Source organism: Schistocerca piceifrons, chromosome 3, assembly GCF_021461385.2.
Source record: "Schistocerca piceifrons isolate TAMUIC-IGC-003096 chromosome 3, iqSchPice1.1, whole genome shotgun sequence".
Taxonomy (NCBI): Eukaryota; Metazoa; Arthropoda; class Insecta; order Orthoptera; family Acrididae; genus Schistocerca; species Schistocerca piceifrons.
Genome location: NC_060140.1, coordinates 370,656,385 through 370,676,586, shown reverse-complemented (window position 1 = coordinate 370,676,586; position 20,202 = coordinate 370,656,385). Strand labels below are relative to the sequence as shown.

Below are 20,202 nucleotides of genomic sequence, written 5' to 3'. Positions count from 1 at the left end.
AGTGTAAAATACACAAACACAGATGTGTTCAATGCACTTCATAGTAATATAGTCTATGAGGTAATAAAGTACTATTCAAAAGTAAACTATAGGGATTCTTGCTTGAAAAATATTTCTGTTTTCCAGAAGAATTCCGTAGCAGACATAGCTAAGATTATTTTTACCATGTATTATTGTATATTCCTGATTCAATATATCTTGCTGCTGTAATTAGATTAATTGGTGATCTGTAAGTCAAGAAAATGGTAACTTTTTACCCTGTAAAAATATTGTTTTGATACAATCTTAAACTTGTATCTTAACCTTTCTTTGTGAGTGTAATTACAACTTACTGATTGTGATTATATTATTATTTTCAATTTGTATTCTTAATCTTTGTTTATTGTCCTGGTGGAAACAAATAATAATGAATTAAATGTTTTGGATCATTCTACATCAACGTGTTAGTATGCAAAAATGGATCTCTGGAATGCATATTGCAATAAATAAATAAATAAATTTCACAACAGATGCATTGTCCACAGGTTGCCAGACTATATGGGCTCAACAGTTTAGTCTAGAAGGGATGGAACATTTAAAAATGGAGGTCCTGTTGGTGTTTGGTGGGCTTAATATGAACAGAATGTTTATGGAGCTATCAGGAAGTTGAGGGCCAATGTGAAGGAAGTTGGAATGAAGAGGTCTACATGAAGCAAATAAGAGAGAAGATTTTGAGACTGTGAAAAAACAAGGGTAGAGTATCATTGTTTCTAGATGATGAAGAAATCATCAGCAAATGTAAACCAGATAAGAGAATTAGGATGTTGGGTTTTTAAGAAGGTTTCATCTAGACAGTCCATAAACAGATTGACATATAAGTATGCCATATAAATTTCTATGGCCATAGCACAGATTTGTTTCTATATTTTCTCCTCAAAGTAGAAGTAGTTATAGACAAGGCTCTATTTGGTCAGCTGTATAAGAATGAGATCATGTGCTTGGAGTTGGTATGACATTTGGAGAAGTTGTATACAACAGTAACAAGGCATTGAGTATGGAAGATATTGGTGTGTTGGAGGTGGTATAAACAGTGACAAGAAGAGAGATTCAGGTGTTAATGGGGTGGGATAGCTGAGTGGCAATGAGGGTACTGGTTTGTATCATAGATTTGGGAAACTAGGCAGTGGGTGAAAAGTACGCATTGTTGGTCAACAAGAGTTGACAATGGATGTTCCTAAAAACAGTTTTGCTTTGTCCTTTGCTACTGAAGTCTTTCCTTTTACCATTCAGTAATTGGTGTGTCATTGTCTACTATGTGTTGTAGAAATGGTATGCAGTTCCCAAATCCAGTGACTATGGCACAGATTTTCGAATATGTTTCTGGCACCAGGAGAAACATCTGCTTCTTGATACTAATCAGATGAAGCCTGTACTAAAACTGATTAAGGTAAATATTCTTGTGAATATCTGCAATGTTGTGATGTACTGTTACACCAAATCATATTACAATATTATGATAACAATAATTTGAGGATAGATATATCATGAGTAGAATGTTGTGAGATGCCAGGAGAACAGAATTTAAATATGCAAGAATCATTTAAACAGAAGGGGCTGTTCATATATGTTTACATGCACACAATATATATACTTTTTGTCTTTTGGCTGCAAAATATTCATTTACACCATAGTACAGTTTCTCTATAAGATGTATCTTAAAGGCATTTGTGAATGATGATCACTTTTCATTGTTTTGGTATGACTGGGTAGTTTATTTTGTAATTTTTCCCACGTTTACAGGGACCAATTTTGGCTGAGTGGTGTTTGATACATTTATGTATAGAATGGCATATAGCTCTTAAAGTGGCTAGTTCAGTTGTAAAACTTTTCTGGTATGTGCCATAGAAATATGACATTTACAGCTGAAAATCTGAATTTTTACCACTAATTATGAATTTGTTTTGTAAGATAAATTGAAAATCTTACTTAGAAGCAATAGTAAGCTCTTTGGTGCTGTTTTGGGGAATTTATTACATTCACCATAAAACATAAACTAGCTGATAATATTGCACTTCATTAGCAATCTGATTCAATATTCTTCAAGGCACAAAACACCGAAAACCAGCTAATATGCTAAAGAATCAAGGAACCTCAGTTATCATACATACTCAAAGATATATTATTTTAATCTTAGTAATCTGTGATTGAGCTCCTGATACTCAACTCAATTATTAATTGGAGTCCATCTCATCAGCCCCCCTCCCCCATCCTTTTTTGCAGGGCTGTTGAATGGCAGTACCCATTAATTTATCAGCAAACCTTTTCAGTTTTCCAGAAAGTCTAATAGGGGCCCCCTTTATTGCTTGTTGTGGTCTTCAGTCCTGAGACTGGTTTGATGCAGCTCTCCATGCTACTCTATCCTGTGCAAGCTTCTTCATCTCCCAGTACCTACTGCAGCCTACATCCTTCTGAATCTGCTTAGTGTATTCTTCTCTTGGTCTCCCTCTACGATTTTTACCCTCCACGCTGCTCTCCAATACTAAATTGGTGATCCCTTGATGTCTCAGAACATGTCCTACCAACCGATCTCTTCTTCTAGTCAAGTTGTGCCATAAGCTCCTCTTCTCCCAATTCTATTCAATACCTCCTCATTAGTTATGTGATCTACCCATCTAATCTTCAGCATTCTTCTGTAGCACCACATTTTGAAAGCTTCTATTCTCTTCTTGTCTAAACTATTTATCGTCCATGTTTCACTTCCATACATGGCTATACTCCATACAAATACTTTCAGAAACGACTTCCTGACATTTAAATCTATACTCGATGTTAACAAATTTTTCTTCTTCAGAAATGCTTTACTTGCCTTTGCCAGTCTACATTTTATATCCTCTCTACTTTGACCATCATCACTTATTTTGCTCCCCAAATAGCAAAACTCCTTTACTACTTTCAGTGTCTCATTTCCTAATCTAATTCCCTCAGCATCGCCCAACTTAATTCGACTACATTCCATTATCCTCGTTTTGCTTTTGTTGATGTTCATGTTAAACCCTCCTTTCAAGACACTGTCCATTCTGTTCAACTGCTCTTCCAAGTCCTTTGCTGTCTGTGACAGAAGTACAATGTCATCGGTGAACCTCAAAGTTTTTATTTCTTCTCCATGGATTTTAATACCTACTCCGAACTTTTCTTTTGTTTCCTTTATTGCTTGCTCAATATACAGATTGAATAACATCAGGGATAGGCTACCACCCTGTCTCACTCCCTTCCCAACCACTGCTTCCCCTTCATGCCCCTCGACTCTTATAACCCATCTGGTTTCTGTACAAATTGTAAATAGCCTTTCGCTCCCTGTATTTTACCCCTGCAACCTTCATAATTTGAAAGAGAGTATTCCAATCAACATTGTCAAAAGCTTTCTCTAAGTCTACAAATGCTAGAAACGTAGGTTTGCCTTTCCTTAATCTTTCTTCCAAGATAAGTCTTAGGGTCAGTTTATCTACCTCATAAGCAGATGTTAGGCAATCTGGCATTACACTGTCAGTCTTGCCATTTCTCTCAATAATAAACACTTTGTCTCCATGTTGAAAACCTAAAAGGAATGCAAAAAAAAGTGATGGCCTGACTGTATCATCTCTGATCCAAACAAAGTTATGTGTATTAAAGTATTTATTTGAAAAGATGGGCCTTACACTGTGAAATATAGGGGTTTTTCATGTCAGACAGTGCTTATATGTCTGTAGGTTGTGGAAAAATTCTGCATACCTCCAGTCCGAAAACTAGGTAGGGTGAGGGTGAGAAGAAATCACAAGGTACTTTCAACAATTCACAATATTACAGCTGTTCAGCAGTGCAACTCATGTCCTCTTTTACAGGTGTGTGTGATTCCAGTAAAACCAGTGGTAGTGCAAAAGACCAATATTCTGCAAAGCAAGCTAATATCATCTTTATTTAATGTTCAGGGCATACATTTCACCACCCTCTTATTGGTCTGTCATGTCAACCAACAAATGGTACCCATCAAGTGGAGGGAGAGGGCTTACAATATCCACATGCGAAATGGTAAAATGATGAATATCAATGGAAAATCAGACAATTAGTTCTGCAGGGTGCACCTGCCATGGAGAATTAAGATCTTTGATTCCTTTGAAGATAGATGTCATTGGCTTACAATCAGTGGAATCAGAAAAAATGTCACCTTCCAACCAATGGCGGAAATGTTTCACCACTAAATAAATAGCTAGAAGATCTTAATCAAAGGTGCTCCACGATTGTTGTTGTATCGACAAGCTCTTGGAGAAGAAAGTCAATGGCTGCCACCCTCCAGATATTGATTGTGCAAGACTGCTCCTATGGCTGTTTGGCAAGCATCTACCAACAGGGTGTTGGGAGCATTAGGAATTGGATATGTCAGTAATGAAGCATGAGTAAGTGCACTTTTTAAATCCTCATAAGCTCTCATTCCCACAGGAGTCCAAGAATCTTCTTGTTCCCAACATGTTTCTGTCCTTCAGCAGATCGTTGAGAGGCTCTTGAATCTGAGCTAATATTGTAAGTTGCCTGCAATAATAGTTCATTCAGCATATCTAGAAAATAATGAAGCCTTCTGAAAGTATCAGGAAAGGACATCTGCATGATATCAAATACTTTTCCAAGTGTTGATGGTATGCCATTGTGTGATAAATGTATCCTGGGAAAGGAACTTCCTTCTTCATAAAAACTTGTTTATCAACTTTAACCATTATCCCATGGCTTTCCAATCCTGAAACACTGCACAGACATTCTCCTAAGATTCTTCTTGTTGCGAGGAAAAGATTAAGATGTCATCACCATAACCTGTCATAACATAATAGGTCATCAAGAGAGACCATAGAGTACCTCATGCATACAATGGCCTGCATTTAATAGAACAGGAGACATTAAATTGTGCTCAAATAGTCTGAATGGTGTTGTTACAGAAGTTTACGTTTTGTCTTTATGGCCCATCAGAATTTATGCAAAAGCTTTTGCACAATTGTTCAGAGTAAAGAAATGTGCAGCTGAAAAGTTGCTGGTAAAATCTGTTACATTTGGAGTTGGATATCCAACAGGTATGGCATGAGATTTCTATTCTCTGTAGTCACTACACATTCTCAGTTTACTGTTATTTTTTAACCACCTGTAACGGAGATGACCAAGCACTGTGAGAATGAGATACAGATCCTTCAGCAATCATCGTTTAGATTCTTCCTTGGCTGCCTATATAGTTTGTTGTGGAGTTGTCCTGATTTGATGAAAAATGGATTGGCAACATCTATCATTTGCCACCAGTGTGTCATCAGTGCTGGGAACTGTTGTAACAACAGCTGGGCAGGTAATTATCTTCTGCCTTCCTAGCCTTGATGGCAGAAGATGAAAAGGTGGGGGTGGGGGTGGGGGTTGAGGGAGGGGTGTGGGGGGGTGTGGGGGGAATGCTCTACATCCTGCAAGCCTGTGCATTGCAGAAGTATTGTATCTCCTGCTGTGCCTGCTCCAAGTCAAATTTTGCATATGTGAGTTTGTCACTGCCTCTTTTTCTTCCCCCCACATCCTTTTCCACTCATCAATTTGGACTCTAAGTGGCATACATTGATCCTTCAACTCCAAAATCTTTAAAGAAATGTGCACAGGAGAAACCAGTGGCTTCTCATGTAATACATATGTATGCACTTCGCATTAAGATGGACACAAATCCAGGATGTGACATACTGACACAGTATATGTGGTTTGCCCAAATACCATTGCACAGTCCATTGCTTGGGCATCAAGAATATTGCATTCTGATGTGTTAATAAGTTTTGGAGTGATAGGCCCTTTAATGAGACACTTATTAACTAAGTTGGGCACAACAGAAAAATGTCTTAAAGAATTGGCTTCTGTTATTGGTCCATTCGCATCAGCCACAAGAAACGTCTATGTCAGCAACTGCCACGAGGATAGATACTTTTGTATTCTTTTGGCGTTTGCTCTCTGATTGGGAAAAGACACTGATGTAACATCCTGTGTCAATCAAGAATAATGAATTAGACTTCTTTTCTGTGACAAAAAGCCTCAAAGAACTGGTAAACAGCAGTCAAAGTTGCATTTAATTTGTACTGCAGGAGCTGTGAACAATTCTGATGAGCATGTGCACTTATTGGCACTCTCTGATCAGGTTTGGGTGAGTGCAGGGCCTTGTGCACTGCTTTGCCACTGCCCAAAAACATTTTTGAAATCAAGACCAAGTGTTCTTTTTGCTGTTCTTTGTTTCATTGCTGATTAGTTACCTTCTCTTCCTGACTGTTCAGTTTAGCATTCAGTCACATGAGCTCATTGGTTAAGCTCTCTAAAGATGCCTCTCTTGGCAAGTGCTATTTGATGTACACCATAGCATTAATGTGTGTGTTGGGGCCTCCACCCATAACTTCCTTTATGGCTGCACATTGACTGTTTTCCACATATGCAGTAGCCACTGCATCAGCTTTCCTCACCAATTCTTCAGTCTATAGATATTAAAAAAAAAACAATTAAAATGCCCTCAAATTTTTTGGGAGTCTCTGCAGTCAAAATATTTTTAAAGATGCCTCCACAAGAAGTTCAATATCTGCCAGTGCATGTAGCAATCATAGGATCCGAGATGAGGATTCACCCAAATATGTCTCACTGTCAAAGACGTTCTGGAGGTGCAGTTCCAGTGTTGACAAACTACTGGAGGACAGCCTCTTTAAACATAATATAAGACTGCTAGTGCAAAATTTCATCCTACTGTTCATTCTTATTTAAGTACAATTGAGAATTAATTAAAGTAAATTACTCTGAGTCCAATACAAATCCATGCAACGTAAATATGGTGTCAACTTCAGTACATGATATCTTTGCTCTTGTAGGTCAGAAAAGAGGCTACTTTATGCTGAAATTTCTTTTGGAGTTGTCGAAGCTGGAGATGACAGGGACAGCAGTTGGTGGAGAAAAAGTTGCCTGCTGTAGGCACAGGTGAAACTTCTGTCTACGTGGCAGTGTTTCTAATGATTTCCATTGTGTCACTCTAAAGATGCCAAAAAGTGAAGCTCTGTTCAGAAGTGGGGTCACCACGTTGGGGAATAATTGACATCCACCACAAAACATAAACTACACACAACAAAAAAAGTTTTGCGTCATCACAGTTCTGTGAGTTCTGGAACCTGTTCACAAAATTGGACAAGAGATTTCCGCCCTTTTTATTTCTTATGAAAACTACACATTCCATGTTGTACCACCATACAGAGAGACCTTCAGAGGTGGTGGTCCAGACTGCTTTACACATCAGTACCTTTAATACCCAGTAGCATGTCTTCTTGCATTGATGCATGCCAGTATTTGTCTTGGCATACTATCCACAAGTTCATCAAGGCATTGTTGGTCCAGATTGTCCCACTCCTCAATTGGGATTTGGAGTAGTTCCCTCAGAGTGGTTGGTGGGTCACGTCATCCATAAACAGCCCTTTTCAATCCATCCCGGGCATGTTCGACGGGATTCCTGTCTGGAGAACATACTGACCACTCTAGTCGAGTGATATTGTTATCCCAAAGGAAGTCATTCACAAGATGTGCATGATGGGGGCATGAATTATTCTCCATGAAGATGAATGCCTCACCAACATGCTACTGATATGGTTGCTCTATCATTCGGAGGATGGCATTCACATATCGTACGGCCATTACGGTACCTTCCATGACTACCAGCGGCATACGTCCAGCCCACATAATGCCACTCCAAAACAGCAGGGAACCTCCACCTTGCTGCACTCACTGGACTGTGTGTCTAAGGCATTCTGCCTGACCGGGTTGCCTCCAAACACTTCTCTGACAATTGTCTGGTTGAAGGCATATGTGACACTCATTGGTGAAGAGAATGTAATGCCAATCCTGAGCTGTCCATTCGACATGTTGTTGGGCCCATCTGTACTGCACTGCTTGGACTCATGGCTGCATAGATGGATCTCGCCATGGACATCAGGAGTGAAGTTGTGCATCATGCAGCCAATAGCACACAGTTTGAGTTGTAATATGACGTCCCGTGGCTGCACAAAAACCATTATTCAACATGGTAGCTTTGCTGTCAGGGTTCCTCTGTGCCATAATCCATAGGTAGCAGTCATCCATTGCAGTAGTAGCCCTTGGGCGGCCTGAGCGAGGTATGTTATCGACAGTTCCTGTCTCTCTGAATCTCCTCCATGTCTGAACAACATTGCTTTGGTTCACTCTGAGACACCTGGACATTTCCCATGTTGAGAGCCCATCCTGGCACAAAATAAGAATCTGGACATGATTGCATCCTGGTATTGACCATCAAGGCAGGATTGAACTGCGAACAACATGAGCCGTGTACTTTCTTCCTGGTGGAATGACTGGAATTGATTGGCTGTCGGACCCCCTCCATCTCATGTGCGCTGCTTGTGCACAGTTGTTTACATCTTTCATTGGGTTTAGTAGCATCTCTGAACAGTCAAAGGGACTTTGTCTGTGATACAATATATCTACAGTCAGTGTCTATCTCCAGGATTTCTGGGAGCTGGGGTGATGCAAAACTTTTCTTGATGTGTGTAGTTGGTAATACTGCACTTCACTGGCAATCTAATACAATTTTCTTTAGAGAACAAAACATGGAACATAAACATACACCCAAAGATTAGATTAGGTTGGATTAGATTAATACCAGTTCCATGGATCATGAATACGATATTTCGTAATGATGTGGAATGAGTCAAATTTTCCAATACATGACATAATTAAGTTAATTTAACAACATAATTAAGTTAATATAACAACGTTTTTTTGTTTTTTTCTTTTTTTCGTAATTTATATCCAAAAATTCCTCCACGGAGTAGAAGGAGTTGTCATTCAGAAATTCTTTTAATTTCTTCTTAAATACTTGTTGGTTATCTGTCAGACTTTTGATACTATTTGGTAAGTGACCAAAGACTTTAGTGGCAGTATAATCCACCCCTTTCTGTGCCAAAATTAGATTTAATCTTGAATAGTGAAGATCATCCTTTCTCCTAGTATTGTAGTTATGCACACTGCTATTACTTTTGAATTGGGTTGGGTTGTTAATAACAAATTTCATAAGAGAGTATATATAATGAGAAGCTACTGTGAATATCCGTAGATCCTTAAATAAATGTCTGCAGGATGATCTTGGGTGGACTCCAGCTATTATTCTGATTACACGCTTGTGTGCAATAAATACTTTATTCCTCAGTGATGAATTACCCCAAAATATGAAACCATATGCAATGAGTGAAAATAGGCATAGTAAGCTAATTTACTAAGATGTTTATCACCAAAATTTGCAATGACCCTTATTGCATAAGTAGCTGAACTCAAACATTTCAGCAGATCATCAATGTGTTTCTTCCAATTTAATCTCTCATCAATGGACCACCTAAAAATTTTGAATATTCTACCTTAGCTATATGCTTCTGATTAAGGTCTATATTTATTAATGGCGTCATACCATTTACTGTACGGAACTGTATGTACTGTATCTTATCAAAATTCAGTGAGAGTCTGTTTACACGGGACCACTTCGTAATTTTCTGACATTATTGACAATTTCATCAGTTAATTCTTGTTTGTCAGGTGTGATTACTATACTTGTATCATCAGCAAAGAGAACTAACTTTGCCTCTTCATGAATATAGAATGGAAAGTCATTAATATATATTAAGAACAACAAAGGACTCAAGACTGACCCTTGTGGAACCCCATTCTTGATAGTTCCCCAGTTTGAGGAATGTGCTGATCTTTGGATATTGTGAGAACTGCTTAGTTCAACTTTCTGCACTCTTCCGGTTAGGTATGAATTAAACCATTTGTGCACTGTCCCTCTCATGCCACAATACTTGAGCTTGTCTAGCAGAATTTCATGATTTACACAATCAAAAGCCTTTGAAAGGTCACAAAATATCCCAATGGGTGGTGTTTGGTTATTCAGATCATTCAAAATTTGATTGGTGAAAGCATATATGGCATTTTCTGTTGAAAAACCTTTCTGCAAACCAAACTGACATTTTGTTTGTACTTCATTTTTACAGATATGTGAAGCTACTCTTGAATACGTTACTTTCTCAAAAATTTTGGATAAAGCTGTTAGAAGGGAGATTGGACGGTAATTCTTGACATCAGATCCATCCCTTTTTTTATGCAAAGGTATAACAATAGCTTATTTCAGTCTATCAGGGAAAGTACCCTGTTCCAGAGAGCTATTACACAGGTGGCTGAGAATCTTACTTATCTGTGAGAATAAGCTTTTAGTATTTTGCTGGAAATGCCATCAATTCCATGTGAGTTTTTGCTTTTAAGCAAGTTTATTATTTTCCTAATTTCAGAGGGAGAAGTGGGTGAGATTTCAATTGTATCAAATTGCATGGGCATGGCCTCTTCCATTAACTGCCTAGCATCTTCTAATGTACACCTGGATCCTACTATATCCACAACATTTAGAAAATGATTATTAAAAATGTTTTCAACTTCTGACTTTTTGTTCATAAAGTTTTCATTCAATTTGATGGTAATACTGTCTTCCTGTGCTCTTGGTTGACCTGTTTCTCTTTTAATAATATTCCAAATTGTTTTAATTTTATTATCAGAGTTGCTGATTTCAGACATGATACTTCTGGATTTTTTAATAACTTTTCTTAATATAGCACAGTAGTTTTTATAATGTTTGATAGTTTCTGGGTCACTACTCTTTCTTGCTGTCAGATACATTTCCCTTTTCTGGTTACAAGATATTTTTATACCCTTAGTAAGCCATGGTTTGTTACATGGTTTCTTACGAGTATATTTAACTATTTTCTTGGGGAAGCAGTTTTCAAATGCATTTACAAAAGTGTCATGAAATAAATTATATTTTAAATTGGCATCAGGTTCATGGTACACATCACCCTAGTCTAACTGCTATAGGCTTTCCCTTAAATTTGCAATTTTTAAATCGTTGACTGAACGTACTACTTTGGAGGACTGTTTCGTACTGCTGAATGGAGCTATGTCATATATTGTAACTAGCTGTGCACCATGATCAGAAAGACCATTCTCAACAGGCTGAGTATTTATCTGGTTAAACTTATCTTGCTCTATAAAGAAGTTATCTATCAGTGAGCTGCTATCCTTTACCACCCGAGTAGGAAAATCAATAACGGGTGTCAAATTGAAAGAACCGAGCAATACTTCAAGGTCATTTTTCCTATTACCCTCTTTTAGAGAATCTACATTGAAGTCCCCACAAATAATAATTTGCTTCCCCCTGTCTGACAGATAACACAACAAGGAGTCCAAATTTTTCAGAAATTGATGAAAATTTCCTGATGGGGACTGATATACAGTTACAATTATAAATGTGCCTTTATTTAATTTAAGCTCACAGGCACATGCTTCTACATGTTTCTCTACATAAAACTTTTTTGTTTCTATACTTTTTGCACAATGATAACTTTTGACATATATGGCAACTCCTCCTTTCTCCATATTTTCTCTAATTACATGTGCAGAGAGCTTATATCCACTTACATTTACCTTATCCATATCAGTAACAATGTGATGCTCAGACAGGCATAGTATATCTATTTCATCCTCAGCTTCTAAATCTTCTAAACAAACCAGAAGCTCATCTATTTTATTCTTTAAACTCCCAATATTTTGATGAAATATACTTACATTATTTTTAATTATACTTTTATGAGAACCTTTCCTTATTCTAACATTTGCAGTACTCTCCTGTCTGAGTTTCTCATTGTGCTTAGGCCTAGTTCCTATTCCAGTGGTCACATGGTGTTCGGAGAGGCAGATTATGTCAACTGGGTTGGGTGACTTTAATTCATCAATGCAATTACCTAGGACTGAGATACAACTTGGTGGAGATAAAATTTCTGGTGATTGGTGAAAATTTATAATTGACAGCTGTGATTGGTGATCCAGTGTGCTAGAATTGTGCTGTTTAATTTCTTGCCTAAACTGAAGAATTGTTTCAATCCCGACCTCTTGTAGAACTTGACATCTTTCTGTCTTACCTATCCTAAAAATGGCGCTGCTCCAACACCTGTAACCACTGGTATTTTACCATTCATGGCAGTGCCTCCCCCCCTTATATTTCCTGCTATTACCCCAGCCAGCTTACCCTTCCCTTTCCTGTTGAGATGTAGGCTGTGCCTGGTATAGTCCCACCTACTGAGAGAATCAACAGGAACCACACCAATATGAGCCCCTGCACCCGACCCAAGCAGTCGTTCCAACACCAAATTAACTTTCCCAACAGAAGAGTTCAAATGAGGCCAGTCATGGCAGCTCAGGACAGATACAAATTCAACATTGGTATGTCTCGATGCTGACGCAATCTTTACCAGGTCACACTCTATACTGTACCCAGGATCTCTGTCGATACCGTTCCCTGGCCCTCCCACAATAACCATGGTGTCTTCCCTGGTAAATTCTTTACAGAGTGAACCTAAATCCTCTGTCACCTGATCCATACTAGCACTTGGTTTGAAAAAATTTGTGACCTGGCATTCTGGTCCTAATTCCTCCTGCAGAAGTTGGCCTACACCTCTGGCATGAGAACTGCCTAACAACAAAAACTTTCTTCCTTTTCGATGACTTTCCTACATTATTTTTCAATTTCCTATTGAAAATTTGTTGTGTCCTGTCTACACCTACCAAAGACTCTCATTTTCCTTACACAAAGATATATCCTGGCACTTCACTCAATAATTAACTCAAGTCAAATAATAACATATTTTAGTACTTCCTTAAAATTATTTTTATATATTTTCTTTGTGTAATTAAATCTACTTCTAATGAGGAGGTGTTGAATAGGATTGGGGAGAAGAGGAGTTTGTGGCACAACTTGACTAGAAGAAGGGATCGGTTGGTAGGACATGTTCTGAGGCATCAAGGGATCACCAATTTAGTATTGGAGGGCAGCATGGAGGGTAAAAATCGTAGATGGAGACCAAGAGATGAATACACTAAGCAGATTCAGAAGGATGTAGGTTGCAGTAGGTACTGAGAGATGAAGAAGCTTGTGCAGGATAGAGTAGCATGGAGAGCTGCATCAAACCAGTCTCAGGACTGAAGACCACAACAACAACAACAACAGCATCCACAAAATAAAGTTCAAATGATTTTATTGACTGTAGAATGGTGCTCCCTCTGCCTTGAATTCACATCTTCGTTATTGTTTTACATATCAAACTGGATGTTCAGTCCATATGATTCCAAAAAATTACAAAAAATAAATAAAAAAATTGATCAGGATGTTCTTATCTTGATGTAGTCTTGTAACATTCTTACTTTATTTATTTACTTATTAATTTCATTTTTTGCTGAGTTTAATATATATGTACTCCCCTTGTTTTATCATGATAATAGTACCTAGTTTTCAGTTGTCATTCATTTATTTGCTAATCATATTCTTTAGATCCAATACAGGCTGAGAACCTTAAGGGATATGGGAGAAACTTAATCTGTATATTTTTGAATCAATAAACTATCAGCATGCTGCTTAATTCTATTCAGTGTTATGGTTTTTAATTTTAACCAAGTAAATAGTAAGAACACTGATACTTTGAGAAATTATGCTGCCACTTCCATTTTACTATATAGCTGCTATTCATCTGTCCCTAGCAGCTTAACCCTTAACTAGTATCATGCATCTGAGGGACAGCTGTTGATCTTCCTGAAACACATCATCTTTTCTTCTGGGGTCAATTCACCTTTTTCCTCCATGTACCTTTCAGCTGGAGTGCTGGCTTCTCACTGTGAATGTGTAGTGCTATTCCATCATTTGATTACTTGATAATTCTTAGTCAGATGTGTTTATCAGTATTTTATGTTTATTGCAATAATTAGGGTGTAATATATTATAGCTATTAGTGACAGTGTTCCGTAATTAATTTGAACCATATGGAGCCTCTACCAGATCCATCTCACCATTCAAAACAGTCTGAACAGACTGGTTAGTCTATCATGCTGAGAGTAAGTGAACTAAACATTGAAATGTGTTTGGAAGAACTACTGAATGAATTTTTGATGTCAGTGAAACTAATCCAGAATATTATGATGATAAAAATTAAAAATGGATGTGAATGATGATTATGATGATGATGATGATGATGATGATTATGATGCCTTGGACATATAAACAGGTGAATATGATTAATTTATTTACAGTCATATTGCTGCCATTCTTACTTTTTTGGATGGAGAAACAGCTTCAAATGGAGAAAAGCTTAACCATGGACTAGCGTGAAAAACAAGACAACATAACATTTACTTTTTACTCAAGAGATTTTGAATGAGATTCTACAGTGGTCAAACATAAAATTGGTAAAATAATAGTACTTTCCTATCTTTTGTTCATGATGTTTGATGTTCTTGAGCTAAGAGCTTTTGTAACTTTCACAACAATTCCCAAATCTGGTAACAAGGACCCAGACAAATTTTCCTCAATGGGTAAAAGCATATGTAACATTTATCACAACGCTATAAGAAAAGGTTTTTTTCGCATCAAGAACTATTCATTATGGAAATTCAGATTACAAGCAGAAAAGGAAAAAAATAATATTTGACTACTGCAGTATCAAACATTTTTAACAGATTTATTTTTTGACCAAGTGAGGTGACTCAGTGGTTAGCACATTGGACTCATAATGTGATTTGGGAGGACCATGGTTCAAACCCACATCTGGCCATCCTGATTTAGGTTTCCCATAAATACCCTAAATTCCTTCAGGCAAATGCTGGGATGGTTCCTTTGAAAGGGCATGATTGACTAACTTCCCCATTCTTCCCTAATCCTATGGGATTGATGACCTCACTGTTTGGTCCCCTGTAGATCTATTTTGAGCTGTCAGCAGTGTTACTCAACATGCTGTACTACTTGTAATGATGAAATGCTTATGCTTTTTTGCCATTGATGTTGATTCTGGATGTACCTGCCAAGAAAACTACGAATCATGCATTAAAGATTGTGTGTATGACACACACCAGGACCCAGTACTTATACAACGCCTACATTGTAACTTCTAAAATGTTTGAAAGTTAACATCAGAATGTAAATTTATCCTATGCCACCCTCCTAGATGTTGACCTCCTCCTCTCTGATGACTCCATCTACATTAAACCCACCAGCTGCCAACAGTACCTGCATTTTGACAGCGGTCATCCCTTTCACACCAAGAAACCCCTCCCATACAACGTGGCGCCCAGGGACAGCATATCTGCATTGACAAAAACATATGCTGAGGGTCTCACCAAGGCCTTCACAAACAGGGACTATCCTCCAGGCCTAGTCCGCAAATAGATCTCCCATGCCATTTTGACTCATGCCCCCAATCCACCTACCACCCACAAGAAACAGCCACAAAGGAGTGTCCCCTTTGTCACCCAGTTACCCCTCAAACTGCAACAATTGAACCACATCCTTTGCCAGAGCTTTAATTACCTATCACCATGCCCTGAAATAAGAGATTCCTACCTGAGATACTTCCCATGCCACCTAAAGTAGTGTTCTTTCATCCACCCAAGCACGACAATATCCTAGTCTATCCCTACACCACTTCCAGTCCCAACCCCTTACCACACTTACCACAGTGATCATATCCCTCTGGAAGATCCGGGTGCAAAACCCACCCAGCGCTTCCAATTCCAGTCCTTTCACAGGTTTGTTCTACTCCAATAGGGCCCAGGCCACCTGTGAAAGCAGCCATCTCATTCACCAGCTCTACTGCAATCATTGCACAGCTTTTTATATTGGTATGACTACTAACCAGCTGTCCAGCAGGTTGAATATCAACTTCCCAACTGTGGCTACGAGCATAGTAGACCACGCTGTGGCACAACATGCAGCTGAATATACCACGCTGGATTTCAATGGCTCCTTCACTACCCGAGCCGTCTGGGTCCTCCCCTCCAGCAGCCCCTTTTCTGAGCTGCGCAGATGGGAGTTATCCTTACAACACATTCTCTGCTCCTGTAATTATCCCAGCCTCAATCGATGGTAACATATTGTTCCCACACCCTCCACCAAACAGTTTCCACCCCCTCTGTCCTATCATCTCCCACACTGATTATCTGCAGCCCTCTGCCAGTGCATATAATGTGCTTTATAAGTCTGGAGGGGTTAACCACTTTATGTGTAATGCTAACTTAAAAAGGCTGTGCCATTTGAAGGGAATCTTTAAAACACATTGTCTCAAAACTCCTATTTTCCAACACCAATATTCATCATGTCAGAACTTGCTCAAATTTAGAGACAGATTCTTTTTTCCTTTTTCTTTTTTTTTAACCAACACCTCAGAATTTATTGCTGAAACTAAACATCACAATAGCTCAAGATCAAAAATTTTTGATGGAAGGTCCCTTTCTGCAATCAGTCTCACATATCTTCCTTAGGGATGTTGCACTTCTCCAAATTAGGCTTTCAATGCTAGGAGATTTTATGTCCACTTCTTTGCAGGTACTTCTTGTCATGAAGTTACTTTGATCACTGTCCAACCTTGATGATAAGCCTCATCCCTTGGTGTAGTTCTTTATATGCAGATAAAAATAACAAATCTGCAAAATAACTGTGTACTGCTTTACAGTAACTTGTTTTATGGCTTTCATTCACATGTATTATTCGTTAGAAAGAATACTCAGGGATCTATATATCTCTTCTGGAATAATATGTAACACTATAATATGGTTATATTACACCACGTGCAATTCGCTCCAGATTGAAAGTGCATTGTTCATGGTTGTTGATACAGTGATTAATATTGTTAGTGTTTTATATCACAGGACTGCCTCTCCTCAGCTGCGACATTCTATTTTCTGCTTTTGTTATTTGCTGAACAGAATAAGTAATTGTCCATTTTCTTTTCTAGAAACTCAGAGATATTCGAAAATGGAAAGGAATTTCAAGCTATTGTATAAAAACTATGTTTTTGTGGAAGACTCATGCAAATGGTAAAAAATATTGGCAAAAAAGTTTGGGCAAGACTTTCATTGAGGTAAGCGTGGTTGTATATAAATTAATGGTTCAAATGAATCTACTGACATCTAATACAAGTTGTCAGTTTCATCCCTTGACATAATGGTGTTGTGGTGTGTGTAGTCATACATGTGCAAATTGTGACATATAACATTTGAAAATAAATAAATATGGAGATTTTAGTCGTTTAGAATAATGAACTTTGCAAACTACAGGTGACTCTATTGAAACAACAGTCAATGTTGATTACCAACAATGTAAGTTTGAATGGTAAGAGCACAACTAAAAAAAATTTAAAAAAATATACTCATCTGTTGGAACTATAACTCTGTCTTGATATTGAGTAACTTTAATGAATGCAAATGCAGTTTTAAATTATTCTCCATTTATTGTGAATTGTATCAGTCACAGAGAAACATTACTTTACACATTTCTGGCAATGCCCAACAAAGACTATCTAACTTAACTATGGCTATAATTGGACTAACTTGACAGGCATTGCTAGTCGTTGTATAAATAACATTTAACACTTCACAGTATTTTTTAGCTTAATGCATAACTGAAATTATAATTAATAGTTGTTCATTTTTCACAGTTTGAACACAAAATTTGTTACTCCAGGATTTGATTACAGGTTTTACACAAGCAAAATTACATAGCAAAACATATTTATATAAAAAATTATATAAATAGATGTCTTAAGCAATTAGTACAGAAATAAATTAATTTACTTTTTAATCACACAGTTGTTTTCCTGCTATCATTCTCCCTGACTCTTTGACAGAATATTAACAGATTTATACAATCAAAAGTTATGTAGAAATTTGTAAGTAATTTGAACTGATTTTGAGTTGCAACAATGTCTTCTAGGACTTTCAAAACATAATTTGTATCTAAAATAACAATTTTGAAATGTTAATGCATAGTGTTTAGTATAACTACATTTGCATCTTGGTAAAACATCAAAATTATGAATCACAATAAGTTAGCAATAATCACAAATATCATGTTTCCCATGACCTATGTATCAGGTTCTGAATTAAAGTTAGGGGCTCAGATTGTATATTGTTTGAACCATTCCTGATGTCCAGGCGGAGCTTCAAGGAATCCTCAGAACCTTAGGCCCCCTACAAAACCTTTCACCTGACTCCATCATTCTCCTGACCCCACCGACACCCTGCACCCCTACCTTCTACCTTCTTCCCAAAATTCATAAACCCAATCATCCCGGCCGCCCCATTGTAGCTGGTTACCAAGCCCCCACAGAGCGTATCTCTGCCTACGTAGATCAACACCTTCAACCCATTACATGCAGTCTTCCATCCTTCATCAAAGACACCAACCACTTTCTCAAACGCCTGGAATCCTTACCCAATCTGTTACCCCCGGAAACCATCCTTGTAACCATTGATGCCACTTCCTTATACACAAATATTCCGCACGTCCAGGGCCTCGCTGCGATGGAGCACTTCCTTTCACGCCGATCACCTGCCACCCCACCTAAAACCTCTTTCCTCATTACCTTAGCCAGCTTCATCCTGACCCACAACTTCTTCACTTTTGAAGGCCAGACATACCAACAATTAAAGGGAACAGCCATGGGTACCAGGATGGCCCCCTCGTACGCCAACCTATTCATGGGTCATTTAGAGGAAGCCTTCTTGGTTACCCAGGCCTGCAAACCCAAAGTTTGGTACAGATTTATTGATGACATCTTCATGATCTGGACTCACAGTGAAGAAGAACTCCAGAATTTCCTCTCCAACCTCAACTCCTTTGGTTCCATCAGATTCACCTGGTCCTACTCCAAATCCCATGCCACTTTCCTTGACATTGACCTCCATCTGGCCAATGGCCAGCTTCACACGTCCGTCCACATCAAACCCACCAACAAGCAACAGTACCTCCATTATGACAGCTGCCACCCATTCCACATCAAATGGTCCCTTCCCTACAGCCTAGGTCTTCATGGCAAATGAATCTGCTCCAGTCCGGAATCCCTGAACCATTATACCAACAACCTGACAACAGCTTTCGCATCCCGCAACTACCCTCCCGACCTGGTACAGAAGCACATAACCAGAGCCACTTCCTCTTTCCCCTCAAACCCAGAACCTCCCACAGAAGAACCACAAAAGTGCCCCACTTGTGACAGGATACTTTCCGGGACTGGATCAGACTCTGAATGTGGCTCTCCAGCAGGGATACAACTTCCTCAAATCCTGCCCTGAAATGAGATCCATCCTTCATGAAATCCTCCCCACTCCACCAAGAGTGTCTTTCCGCCGTCCACCTAACCTTCATAACCTCTTAGTTCATCTCTATGAAATCCCCAAACCACCTTCCCAACCCTCTGGCTCCTACCCTTGTAACCGCCCCCGCTGTAAAACCTGTCCCATGCACCCTCCCACCACCACCTACTCCAGTCCTGTAACACGGAAGATGTACACGATCAAAGGCGGAGCCACGTGTGAAAGCACCCACGTGATTTACCAACTGACCTGCCTACACTGTGAAGCTTTCTATGTGGGAATGACCAGCAACAAACTGTCCATTCGCATGAATGGACACAGGCAGACGGTGTTTGTTGGTAATGAGGATCACCCTGTGGCTAAACATGCCTTGGTGCACGGCCAGCACATCTTGGCACAGTGTTACACCGTCCGGGTTATCTAGATACTTCCCACTAACACCAACCTGTCAGAACTCCGGAGATGGGAACTTGCCCTTCAGTATATCCTCTCCTCTCGTTATCCGCCAGGCCTCAACCTCCGCTAATTTCAAGTTGCCGCCGCTCATACCTCACCTGTCTTTCAACTTCTTGGCCTCTGTACTTCCACCTCAACTGACATCTCTGTCCGAACTCTTTGGCTTTACAAATGTCTGCTTGTGTCTGTGTATGTGCGGATGGATATGTGTGTGTGTGCGAGTGTATACCTGTCCTTTTTTCCCCCAAGGTAAGTCTTTCCGCTCCCGGGATTGGAATGACTCCTTACCCTCTCCCTTAAAACCCACATCCTTTCGTCTTTTCCTCTCCTTCCCTCTTTCTGACGAAGCAACCGTGGGTTGCGAAAGCTAGAATTGTGTGTGTATGTTTGTGTTTGTTTGTGTGTCTGTCGACGTTCCAGCACTTTCATTTGGTAAGTCACGTCATCTTTGTTTTTAGATATATTTATTTATATGTGTAGACCATTTAAAGAACATACACATTG

General features: G+C 38.8%; 1 protein-coding gene across 3 annotated transcripts in view; it reads left to right on the top strand.

Moving 5' to 3' along the window:
* Window positions 1-20,202, top strand: part of LOC124789590 (cyclic GMP-AMP synthase-like receptor) — a 349,572-nt gene that overhangs the window by 167,995 nt on the left and 161,375 nt on the right. For all 3 annotated transcript variants that reach the window (XM_047256999.1, XM_047256998.1, XM_047257000.1), the window contains 2 exons: window positions 1,304-1,426; window positions 16,884-17,009. In XM_047256999.1, coding sequence (XP_047112955.1) covers window positions 1,304-1,426; window positions 16,884-17,009 — 249 coding nt within the window. The remainder of the gene's footprint in view (window positions 1-1,303; window positions 1,427-16,883; window positions 17,010-20,202) is intronic.